Source organism: Rattus norvegicus, chromosome 11, assembly GCF_036323735.1.
Source record: "Rattus norvegicus strain BN/NHsdMcwi chromosome 11, GRCr8, whole genome shotgun sequence".
NCBI classification, from domain to species: Eukaryota; Metazoa; Chordata; class Mammalia; order Rodentia; family Muridae; genus Rattus; species Rattus norvegicus.
In genome coordinates, this window is record NC_086029.1 from 75,814,455 (window position 1) to 75,826,508 (window position 12,054).

The 12,054-nt window shown below is 46.6% G+C and overlaps 1 protein-coding gene across 2 annotated transcripts in view; it reads left to right on the forward strand.

Annotated features, from left to right (window-relative positions):
* The first annotated feature begins 11,171 nt into the window (after positions 1-11,171).
* The window catches only part of Pla1a (phospholipase A1 member A), a 37,671-nt gene continuing 36,788 nt past the window's right edge, over positions 11,172-12,054 (forward strand). The window contains exon 1 of one of the 2 annotated variants that reach the window (NM_138882.2): positions 11,172-11,640. In NM_138882.2, coding sequence (NP_620237.1) covers positions 11,568-11,640 — 73 coding nt within the window. In that variant the 5' untranslated portion in view covers positions 11,172-11,567. The remainder of the gene's footprint in view (positions 11,641-12,054) is intronic. The other variant, XM_006248377.4, reaches the window with a different exon arrangement.

Below are 12,054 nucleotides of genomic sequence, written 5' to 3' on the forward strand. Positions count from 1 at the left end.
AACAATATCAACCAACCAAACTCCACCAGAGCTCCCAGGGACAAAATCACCAACCAAAGAGTGCACATGGGGGGACCCATAGCTCCAGCTACATGTGTAGCAGAGGATGACATTGTCCAGCATGAATGAGGAGAAGCCCTTGGTCCTGTAAGTCTCGTTTCCCCAATGTAGGGGAATGCCAGGGTATTGAGGTAGGAGTGGGTGGGTGGGAGTGGGAGCGTCCTCATAGAACCAGGAGGAGGGGGAGAGGGCATGGGGGAGGGGGAGAGGGTATGGGGGAGGGGGCAGAGGATAACATTTGAAATGTAAATACATAAAATATTCAAGAAAAATAAAATTTTAAAAAGTGACTATTGATAGATAATTTCCCGTCCCTCAGCCCTTCCAGTTACCTTCACAAATAGCAAGCTGACTGTTTTGAACTTTTAGTCATCTTCCAATGAGGGTCGCTTCCTTTATAACTCAATGCTGCTTTGTATCTTCTCCCTCTGGTAAGTTCTATCTCATCCTTCAAGATACAGATGAACGGCCTCTTTGAGATGAAGCCAGAACTTCGCCTCCTTCTCCTCATTTCACCCACAGCCCTCATCCACAGCTCTGTACCCATCCTGAATCTGTTGTGAGGTGACCGGGTATCTTTCTGGTCAGTCTTAAGTACATACTGCCCAGCATTGGTCTGGCCACCACAGTTAACTCCATATGGTCACTTCAGGCTCCCAGGAGGAGGCTTCCTCACTTGTCTCACTGCCAAGGGTGAGGACAGGCACCCTACCCCAGCCCACACCACACACACACACACACACACACACACACACACACACAGAGAGAGAGAGAGAGAGAGAGAGAGAGAGAGAGAGAGAGAGAGAGAGAGCGCACAACCACAGAGCTTGGGCTCCTGTGATTTCTCCTTTAGTTTCCTGGTGTTTACTAGTTTCATGGGAGGGACACCTCATCACAATAATCTGGGCGTTACCATTCCGTTTTTAGGTTTCTTTAAAACGCGGGGAAGTGTAGGAGGTTTGTAGGTATGATCTGCTGAGAGCTGGGGTAGGGCTTTAACCACTGAGATAACAAGAGACGACCCTGAACATCCTGTTCTCTCTGTGTGCCAATTTTCACTTCATCACAGGCACACTGGGAAAGCCCAGGAGTTCAGAGTTCCCTTTTCAAGCATCACTCTGGTCTCATGACCTTGGAAAGCAGAGAAAGAGAGAGAAGAGGGAGAGGAAGGATGAAAATGAAGAAAAAGGCAGTCAATTCGATGCATAATGTTCAAGCAGGTCAACACAAGTGTGGTCCCAGCTTGAGCCTGTCCTATTTATCCATTGACCGTGTGTACTGAGGTACACAGAGCTCTCCTGACCTCCAATTAGCATTGTGTTCTCCAGTCCCCAACCTCAGTCCCCACACCACACATCTTTCCTTTGTTAACAGCTTTGGAACTGCTGCAGGGTAGGACTGACGCCTATCAACACAGCTCATCCGGGTTGAGTAGTAGTTGGTACCCTCCCACCACTACCACCAGCGGCACCACCATCATCACCAGCAACCAAACGAATGACACAGTGGGGGCAGAGGACTGTTGTTGTCTATACAAAGTCACAGGCTGAGAGCAAGCTGGGCTTTAGGCCCAGATTTGACTGTAAATGTTAAATACTGAAATGTTTTCCTACTCCTACACTGCCCAGCATTCTACGAAGCAGATCTGAGGTAGTTGTTTCTCCATAAACTCAGCTGATTCCCAGAAGACACCAGCAACTTGACCTCAAACCCCACACGGATACACTCTACGTGGAATTAGCATCAGCTCCTCAGGTTGAGGGCTTCACCCCACAAGGCTGTCCACTTCACATAACCTTCACAAGTCCCGGATTGACCTGAGTGTCTGTCTCATGACTGACTGTAAGTCAAACTCCCCACAACTTCCTTCTCATAGCCAAAAGTGCTGGGCAGCTTGTACATCTCAGACACATTGTGCTTTGCCCGAAAGGCACCTCTGCCCATGCCCACCCCCCCCCAAAGCTTATTTAAATAAAAACTTCAAGTTCACATTAACAACTGATGTGTGGGAAGAAGTAGCAGGAGCCGAAAGGGTGACTAATAAAGGTGATTGTTGAACATGGACTTGAGAAAAAAAAAAAGGAAACTACTCCAACAGGATGACCTCTCTCAGAGTCAGCCCAATGAGTGTAGTGTTTGAGATTAAGGTGGGTTTTCTGGGTTCCCCCATCCTTGAATGTAGGAGCCCTGGGAAATTGGTGCTTTTCTCTTGCTTCAGGGACATGCTGCTAGCCATGTATCTAGAACTAAGAAAGGCATGCTCTGATACTGTGCAGAAAACTGCCTTGGAGCTGCCTCTGCTTTTAGGCATGTCCTCTGGGCTTTGCATCATCAGGTTTAATGGAAGGTAGGGTGATATTGTCTGCCTTGAGGGCTGCTGGGAGGTGATGTACCCTATATCGAGTGGATAAAGATGTGGTCCCTGGTGTCGGCTCTTCAGATAAAAACCTTCACTCTGCTACTTTGTGCAGACTGGGGGATAGTATTTAACCTCGTCCCACCTTTATTTCCACATGTGCACGGTGGAGACGGTGACGTCACCTGCCTTGTGGTTCGAGTGTTCTGCATGCAGTAGGAGCTGATGGATGACAAACAAAAAAGATGTGAACCTGCGCTGTGTCATGGTAGTGACAACTCTTTCAAAAGTGCATCCGGGATCTTCCTTCTGTCTGCTGGTGATGGAATGGGAGCTACAGACAGACCAGTGAGAGCCAGTGTCTTCCTCTGCTTGGGAAACTTTGATTGACACAAGGCCCCACATGGTTTTGTTTCTCGAGGGTGTCTCTTGGTTCTGACTTGCAGTTTTGCGTCGCCAAACATAAGCCTGCGAGGACTCACAATTGTTAGTTTGAGAACAAATATCTGTCATGGGATTTTAACGCCAAACTCTCATTCCAAAGCTACAGACGATTCTCGCTCTATGCACAGTAGAGTGGAGCCTTGGAGTCATTTGGGGGCTCAGTACCTTTCTATTCCATAAACCCCAACCTTTCCCCTGTGACCTTTGGTCTGGATAAATGCAGCACAGGTGCACAGGTCTCCATCTACATTTTGAGGGGGAGGGGGAACAGGGATATTGCCTTAAAAATGAAATGAAAGTTGTGGCTGAGGATGTAGATTATTTTCATAGTCCTTATCTAGAGAAGCAAGGCTCTGTCTGGTTCCAGTTGTCAACAGGGGCCTGGCTATAAAATAGGAGGCTGTCTAAAATTGCATGGTGTGGGTCAAACGTCATATAATGCCTTCTCTCTCCGTAAGACTTTAGATTGTGTGAAGGAGCTTCACTGAGTTCTTGTTACTAACTTGTCTTAGACCAAGACAGAATTCCCTCTCTGCTCTCCAAGTTGTAGGAAGTAAACTTGTTACCATCAGAGATACCATAAGCCTAGGGTGCACTTTTAGCCATTTCCCCAAGCCCTAGGAATGCTGTCCCTTGCATGTGTCCCACTTTACAACAGCTCAGGGTCTTGGAGAGCAGTCATCCCTGGGTGTTATACACAAGTGACACATAACTCAGTGAGTTAAAGCAGTGAAAATCCCCATTTCTGGGAAGGAAGAGGTGGAAAAACTGGACTACAGCCCAGATCCATCTAACCAGTTCTCTACTGTTTCAGGATGTTCCCTGCCTAGTCTGCAACTGCTCTTGAGGACTACCAGCAGGAAAGATGAACCAGGTCAGTTGGAGATGGCTCAACCGTCCTTGGCTGTGCTCACTTACTGTGCCTTTGTGCTCCCATGCTGGAATGGCTATTCCTGGTTGTCAGCTTGATTATATCTGGAATGAACTACAATCCAGAATTGGAGGGCTCACCTGTGATCCCAGATCTTGAGGCTGGAAGACACAAGTTTCTGACCTGGATCTTGACATGGAGATCTTGAGGCATAGTGGCCATGAAAAGCTTAGGCCCAGGCAAGGGAGTACATGTCTTTAATCCCAGTAGACTAAGGCAAAGAGATCTCTGAGTTCAAGGTCAGCCTGGGACAAAAAAAGTCCCAGATCCAGGCATAGTGGTACACACCTTTAATGTGGGCCATACCTTCTGCTGGAGACATACATAAGGACATTGGAAGAAGGAAGACCCTCTCTTCTTTGCCTGTTTGTGAAGGATCCTAGGGGCTTTTGCCAGCCTTACACCCTAGGCTAGGCTCGGTTCCATTCTCTACCCATAGTCCTCAGGAGGAGCAGGGACACTCTTGAAAAACCGCAGAATGTACTGATAGTCACCTGACCCTCTGGTCCCAGATCCAGTTTGAATGCTTGTCATATGCTTGCTAGCCAATAGATTCAAAGGTCAATAGGCTTAGCCAATAGGCTGAAACGGTAACCTTGCTGATGTAACCTGTACCCCTTAATAGTATAAAAACTGCTTGTTACCGCCATTCGGGGTTGCCCTCTATTCACTTACCACGAGGGTCTGATTGATGGTCAACCCTGACGCATCGGAAAAATAAACCTCTTGCGTTTGCATCGAACTCTGTTCTCGTGTTTCATTTGCGGGGGGATGGGGGGAAGGAGGTTAAGACTCACTTCGAACCTTACATTTGCATTTACTTGCCAGCACATCTGTTGGAATCTACGTCTACAGAAGACCAGCTGGAACAACCAGCCTTGTGGGACTGAGCAACTGCTAGATCCTTGGACTTCCCATTCACAGCTCACCATTGTTGGGGACTTGGACTACAGACTGTAATTCATCACAACAAATTCCCTCAACATAGAGAGACATCCTGTAAGTTCTGTGACTCTAGAGAACCCTAGTTAATGCACGTGTGCAGAGGCATGTGTACACATGCTCACATGTGGGCATCAGGAGTGAAGACACCAATGTCATACCCTCAGCTCAAATTGGAGAGAAACCTGGGGAGAAGAGCCTCCCGAGTGTTGCAGGATGGGTGCATTTGGGGTTGGACCCCAGAACTTTGTGACATGGTCTAAGCATCCTGGAAACAAGAATAAGGAAACTCTAAGATACTTTCATTAGCTTCTAAAGCAATGTTTGAAAGATTGGTGGGGCTGGAGAGGTGGCTCAGAGGGTACAGTCCTTCCCTAAACCTGATGATGTAAGTTCCATTACTGGGTCTCTTAAGGTAGAAAGAAGTACAAGGATCCATGATTCACCAAGTGACACCCAGGACTCAAACAGTATGCAAACTCAGAGTGTTTTATTCTTCAGAAGTCCAGCATGCTGGGGTCTCCCATTACAAAGATGGAGAGATAACTAAGTGAGCTCACAGGCCTGATTTAAAGCACATTGGAATTCTGGGGTAGATGAGCTTTATCTTATTCTGTCTCTAGGCATTCCAGAACCATTATCCGGTGTGAAAGTGGGAGTCTGGGTTTGTTTGGGTTTTTTGTTTGTTTGTTTTTTGTTTTTTGTTTTTGTTTTCTATTAGTAATTGACTTGGCTGGGCTTGCTCAGTTCTTAGGCCTAGTTCCCATAACTGCCAATTTGAAGCCTGTCATGGAATCAGTTTATCCTATCCTTCTCAGAAGGAGCAAATCGACTTCTGTAACCTGACTACACACATGTGCTGTGTCATCACACACCACATGCACATGCAAGAACACACACACACACACACAGTGGGTGTGATGGGTTAGAACTGTGTTGTTTTAAAGGCAGGATTGGGAGTGGAGATAAAATATCTTTAGAGGACTTATAAGAAAATGATTATGCCTATGGACATCTGATCTTTGATAAAGAAGGCAGAACTTCACATTGGAAAAAAGCATTTTCAACAAATGTTGCTGGACAGACTGGGTGTCTACATGTAGAAGAATGCAAAGAGATCCATACATATCACCCTGCACACAACTCAAGTTCAAGTGGACCAAAGACCTCAACATGTAACCAGACACACTGAACCTAATGTGAGAGAAAGAGGGGAAGCTTAGAAGGCACTGACATAGAAGGCAACTTCTAAGACAGAACATCAAAAGCTCAGGCACTAAGATAGATAATAAATGGGATCTCATGAAAATGAAAAGATTCTGTAAGGCAAAGGACACCATCAATTGGACAAAGAGGCAAACTACAGAATGGGAAAGAATTTTCTCCAACTCCATATCCAACAGAGGACTAATAGCCAAAATATATAAAGAACTCAAGAACTTAAACATTAAAGAAAAAAATCAAACAACCCAATTTAAAGTGTGGTACAGATTGAAACAGAATTCTCAATAGAGGAATCTCAAATTGCTGAGAAACACTTAAAGTACTAGTCAAGATCGTTAGTCATCAGGGATCAAAATGACTCAGAGATTTCACCGTACTTCTGTCAGAATAGCTAAGATCAACAAGTGATAGCTCATGCTGGTGAGGATGTGGAGTGAGGGAAACATTCTTCCACTGCTGGTGGGAGTGCACTTGGGAAATCAATATGGTAGTTCCTCAGAAAATCGGGAATAAATCTACTTCAAGAGCCAGCTATATCATTCTTGGACATATACCCAAAGGACATCCATCCTACCACAAGGACACTCGCTCAACTCTATTTGGGTGGCTTTATTCATAATAGCCAGAATCTGGAAACAACTGAGATGTCCCTTGACTAAGGAATGGATAGAGAAGACATAGTACATCTACACAAGGTAATATTACTTAGCTGTTAAAAACTGACATCATGAGCTTTGCAAGCAAATAGATGCGACTAGGAAAAAAAAATCATTCTGAGTGAGGTAACTCAGACCCAGAAAGACCAATGTGGCATGTATTCACCTATAAGTGATATTGACTGTTATATAAATGATAATCAAGCTACAATTTATAGATCCAGAGGGGTTAGGTAAAGAGGAGGACTCTAGAGGGGGAAACATGGATCTCCCTAAGAGAGGGAAATAGATTTTGCAGATGGACTGGAAGAAGTAGGGAGGAGAGTGGGAGGGGCAGCAAGGGATGAAGGGAGAGAGTGCAGAAGAGACATCTAGGATTGGGGGATGTTTGGGAGGGTGTGAAAGCCTAGTGCCATGGAAACTTCCTGGAATCTAGAGGGTGACCCTAGTGAGGACTCCTGATAATGGAGGACACAGAGTCTGAACTGGCCATCTTTTGTAGCAGACAAGACTTTTAAAGGTAAAAGTTTTAAAGTTGCCCCCCTAGACACAAAGTTTAGAGCAGAAGAAACAGGTTAGGCCTCAGAATTGTATGTTCCAGAAAGCCTCTCCTAGGGCTATAGAATAGGTAATTACATCTGCTGGTTCAAGCAGCTTCTTCCAGGAACTAGCGGACCATAAAGTTAAACAATCTGAGAAGCAGGAAGCAGCTTCTCCTAGGAAACAGAGAGTTTCTCCTTGTGATTTTTCACTGATATTCTTCACACTTTCCAATGACGCCATCCCTGCCCCCTCAGGTTGTGGTTTCTCCCTTTAAATAGCCTTTTCCCCAGCCTTTCGGGGTCGAACTCCACTGTCCCTGCGTGGGATATGAGTCTCGACCCCAGTGCACTGGTTCCTATCGATAAACCTCATGTGATTACAGCAAGGATGGTCTTGTGTGAGTTCTTGGGAGGGTCGCGTCATCCCGAGACTTGAGTGAGGGTCTTCCCGCTCCGGGGGTCTTTCAGCTTCAGGGGTGGGACTGGGCTGCATTATGTTGAGTCCATGGAGAAGGGGTCCATGGAGAACCCTAAATAATCCAGGTAGATGGTAGGACAGAAGGCCCTCTCTGAAAACTGACAGGGTGTGTGCATGCGTGTGTACACATTGCTTAGAGCAACGTCCACACAGCTCATTGAACATAGAGAGGTTGAGCCGTGGCTGGCATGGAAACTTTACCCTATGTTCTAATCTCTCTGGTGTGAGCAGGTACTTTGAAAGCTATGGAAAGGGAAACCAAGACACCAACCTGGCCACAAAACCTTCGGCCTACAGTGTGTTCTACCCGGAAATTGGGCTGGCGAAATGGTGGTGCAGAGCTTGTGGGAGTGGCCAACTGACATTTAGTTTAACTTGAGGACCATGCCACGAGAGCCCATGCCCTACACTGCCTGGATATGTGAGAAACAACACGGGACAGCCCAGAGACCCAGGGTAGAACCAAACACAACAGGCCAAACAAAACCACAAACAATGAAATGATTGCTAATGGTATTCTCCTACACTCACAGATCAGTGCCTTGTCCAGTTGCCATCAGAGAGGCTTCCTCTGGCAGAAGATGGGAGCAGATGCAGAGATCAGCCAGACATCAGGCAGAGAGGAAGTCTAAATTGGAGATCGCCATCGTGTCCCTCCCCTCGGAGATCTGGGAATCCCAGGGAAGAGAGGGAGGGAAGACTGTAGGAGTCAGAAGGGATAGAGGACACCAGGAGAGCATGGCCCACTTGCCAAGAACCAGTCTAGGCTTGGGGAGGAGCTCTGAGAAAAAGGATGTCTGGGAGCATCAAAAACAAATGACTTGAAGGCAAATCGTGGGTCCAAGCTGATGGCCTATGTTCTGCGGGAGACAGCTGTCTAGCCTGTTTTCTCTCTGATCTGTTTTCTTTCTCTGATCTGCTTTCTCTGGAGACTTCTAGACAGCTCCCCCACCCCCTACAATCTGCCGAGACAGTTCTCCAAATAGTTCTTCCTCTCTATTCTAAACAATTCTCTGGATAGCTCATCTCCTGCAGATCATAAGCCCAGCCTTTTATTTTACATATTAATCCAGTCATTTGCTCCGGGTTCCCTTTTAATTGCCTCATGGATCAGCAACTTGTGATCCAGCCTTAAGGTTCTTTGAAGATAGCAAGAACACGTTTTCTTTTAAGATTGCAAAAGAACTCGGCGATCTGCCTGCCTATGTTAGGCACAGATGCTGAGCTAGCTGGGTAGGTTCCCATCCTGAAATCACCATTTCTACCACACCTGGGCCTGGACTCCCTGTGTCCCAGGCTGACCTTGCACACAGGAATCATGCCTTTGTATCTTTCTGACAAGCTAGCTCATAGTGTAGCTACCTCTGTTCCTTTAGATTCGTGAAGCCTCTCACAATTCATATTGTATCCTTATATTTTGCATAGTTGAGAAATTATATATATATGTACATATATATATTTTGAACCCATGATTTTAGAGTTCTTTCCATAGCCTTAACGACTGTCCTGAAGGACCCAGCATTTACCATTTTGCTAAGACATTGGCCACACCTTCGCCTACCCAGACCTGTGCATTATCATGCAGTCTGCTGGCCCTGCCCCAGGGGTATGAACCAAGGCCATGCCGGGCTCAGTACCCACTGAATCAACTAGGCAGGGCTTAAGGGACAGAAGCACTAAGCATGGGGCCTGCCTGGGTCAGCACCAGGTCCTCTGTGTGTATGGTATGGCTGTTACCTTGGTGCTTTTGTGAAACTCCTAACTGTTGGAGCATATGTATCTCTGACTCATTGCCTGCCGTTGAACCTCTTTCCCTTCTACTGGGTCGTTTTGTCCAGTCTTAATATGAGGGTTTTGGCCTTGTTTTATTGTTATCTTGCTTTGTTCGATTTGGCTGTCGGCTCTTGGAGGTCTTCTGAAAAGGAAAGAGACAGGGTTGGGGGCAGGGTGGGTGGGGGTTGGGGGGTGTGTGTAGATCCCAGGGAGAGAGCAGGTGGGGAGGAGCTGGGGGGAGTGGAGGGAGGAAAAACTGTGGTCAGAAATTATTGTGTAAGACCCTGACCGTTGGTCAGTGGTACTTACTTCAAGAAGCCCCTGCGTGAGACACAGATCGATGCAAAAGCAAGAAGTTTATTTTCGGCTCCTCAGGGTCGACCTTCAATTAGTCCCTCAAGGCGTGTGACTAGAAGGCGACCCCAAATGGCTATTACAAGAGGTTTTATACTTTTTAGGGGCACAGGTTCCATCAGCAAGGTTACAGTTCAAACTTATTGGCTAAGCATATTAACCTTTAAATGTATTGGCTAGCAAGCATCAGTCAGGACATTCTGAGAATTTTGTACTCAAGAATGTTCCTGTGGGTGGAGAATGGAACTTGCCTAGCCTTGACCTCAGTCGGGTGGGTGTAAGGCTGGCGAAAGCCCCTAGGGTCCTTCAATTGTATGAGGGAAGACTCTATTTACAATAAAAATCAATATGAAAATGGTAACTGTGAGGCCTTCCACAGGCTCTGGGAACTGGAAGTAGGTGGCAAAAGTGGGTAAGAGATTCATTCGTTGGGGTTGGGGATTTGGCTCAGTGGCAGAGCGCTTGCCTAGGAAGCACAAGGCCCTGGGTTCGGTCCCCAGCTCCGAAAAAAAGAACCAAAAAAAAAAAAAAAAAAAAAGAGATTCATTCGTCACCATAAATTTTCATACATTTCAAATTTTAAAACGTGTGTGTGTATGTGTGTGTGTGTGTGTGTGTGTGTGTGCGTGCGCGCGGGCGCGCTTGCACGTGCGCTCGCCTGCGCATGCGTCTGTGTGGCAGAGCTCCATGTCTGCTGACTTCCACTATCTTTTGAGACAAGGTCTCTCACTGAACCCAGGTACTCACCAATTGCCTAGGCTGCTCCATGCGTACTTCCAGGGCAGTGGTTCGGAGGCTGTGTTCTGGGTCTACTCTAAACCCCTACCCAGCATCACCATTGTAAGCTTCTTGATGTGCCCTGACAGGGCTGCAAAGCATGTGGTGTGTTAACAGCACCTCCTTACGAAGCTACTGTTGAGAAAAGATGGCGCTTGCCTGCTGTCGACTCTCTGCCTTGAACCCGTGTGCTTCTGTTGCAGGAGCACTGGTCTGGGAGGGGCCCTCCCTACCCTGCCCTGCCCTACCCTGCCCTAACCAGCAAAAATATCACATTGGGTGATTTCACACACCCCTGGAGTAAGGGGGCCGCAGGAGAGGACAGACTTTCCAGCTCCAAACTCAGGCTAGACCACTTCCGTTAACTCTGTCCCCATGTCATTCACCGCTTCCACTCTTGTCTCTACCTATGAACCCAGGCAGCGAGATGTCTTTTCTCCTGTGCGGGACTTGACTTTCTAACCCAAGAGGCTGTGGAAGGCAGAAACCAATTGGATCTCCTTTTACTCTGTCCCGTAAACGTACATGACCGTTTGTCACTGGCTGCTCACTGGGTGAGGCTCCCGGGGGATCCAAAAGTGAAAGAGGTTTCCAGCCTCCAGCTGCTCAGTATCCTGGGACAAACATGTCCACAGAAATTCCATTACGGTGAGAGTTTTGTAACCACGGGGAGATGAAAGGCAGCCTTGGCCATCACTGACATTTCATAATGGGAAATGTAGCTGTGGAAAGTCATTTCCTGATCCTTGTTTGGCGCAGAGAGGAAGAACAGTTTGTTTCAATGTTCCCTGCTTTCAAAAAAAAAAAAAAATGTGGGAAGCGCGTTCATTTTCATTGAGAAGAAGAAACTGGAAACTCCAGAGGTTAAACAAATAGGAAGGTTTATTTGTTTATTTATTTATTTTACAAGCCGTGGAGCCAGTTACTGATTACTAAGTCCCAAGTGGGCGTAGTGTGTTTGATGGGAGGCTGGGCTATGTGACATCCCAAGCTTTCCCCTTCATTCTGGCTCCAAGACTCCAGCCCAGCGATGTGTCCTGGCCTCTGGGGGACATGCTTCTGGTTGTGGGGATCACTTTTATGGCTCAGCATTGGAAGATCAGGTAAGTCAAGGGTTTGAGCCTTGGGTGGAATCTTTTTTCTTAAACTGTGCTCTTACATAGCCTGACTTTGGAAGGTCCCCTAAAAGTTCTCTATCTCTCTGGCGGTAATTTTAAAAGAAAGGGGGGAAAACCCTCTTACCAAAATGGGAATTAATGGTGAGACCAGTGCCTTCTTCTCAGGGCACCAAAACTGAACTTCCCCCATCTCCTGACTCATTTGTCTAAAATTCGACTTACAACCCTTTTCACCTTGTACAAGCCAAGGTGACTTTAACAAAATAACCTTCGAGTAACTCTCAATACTTATTTCCATCCTCCCGATGGATGGCCACTGTTTCAAGATGTAGCTAATTTAAGTTTGCCAAATTAACTTTTGGAAAACGTTAAGAACAATTTTGTCATGTGTGGGACACA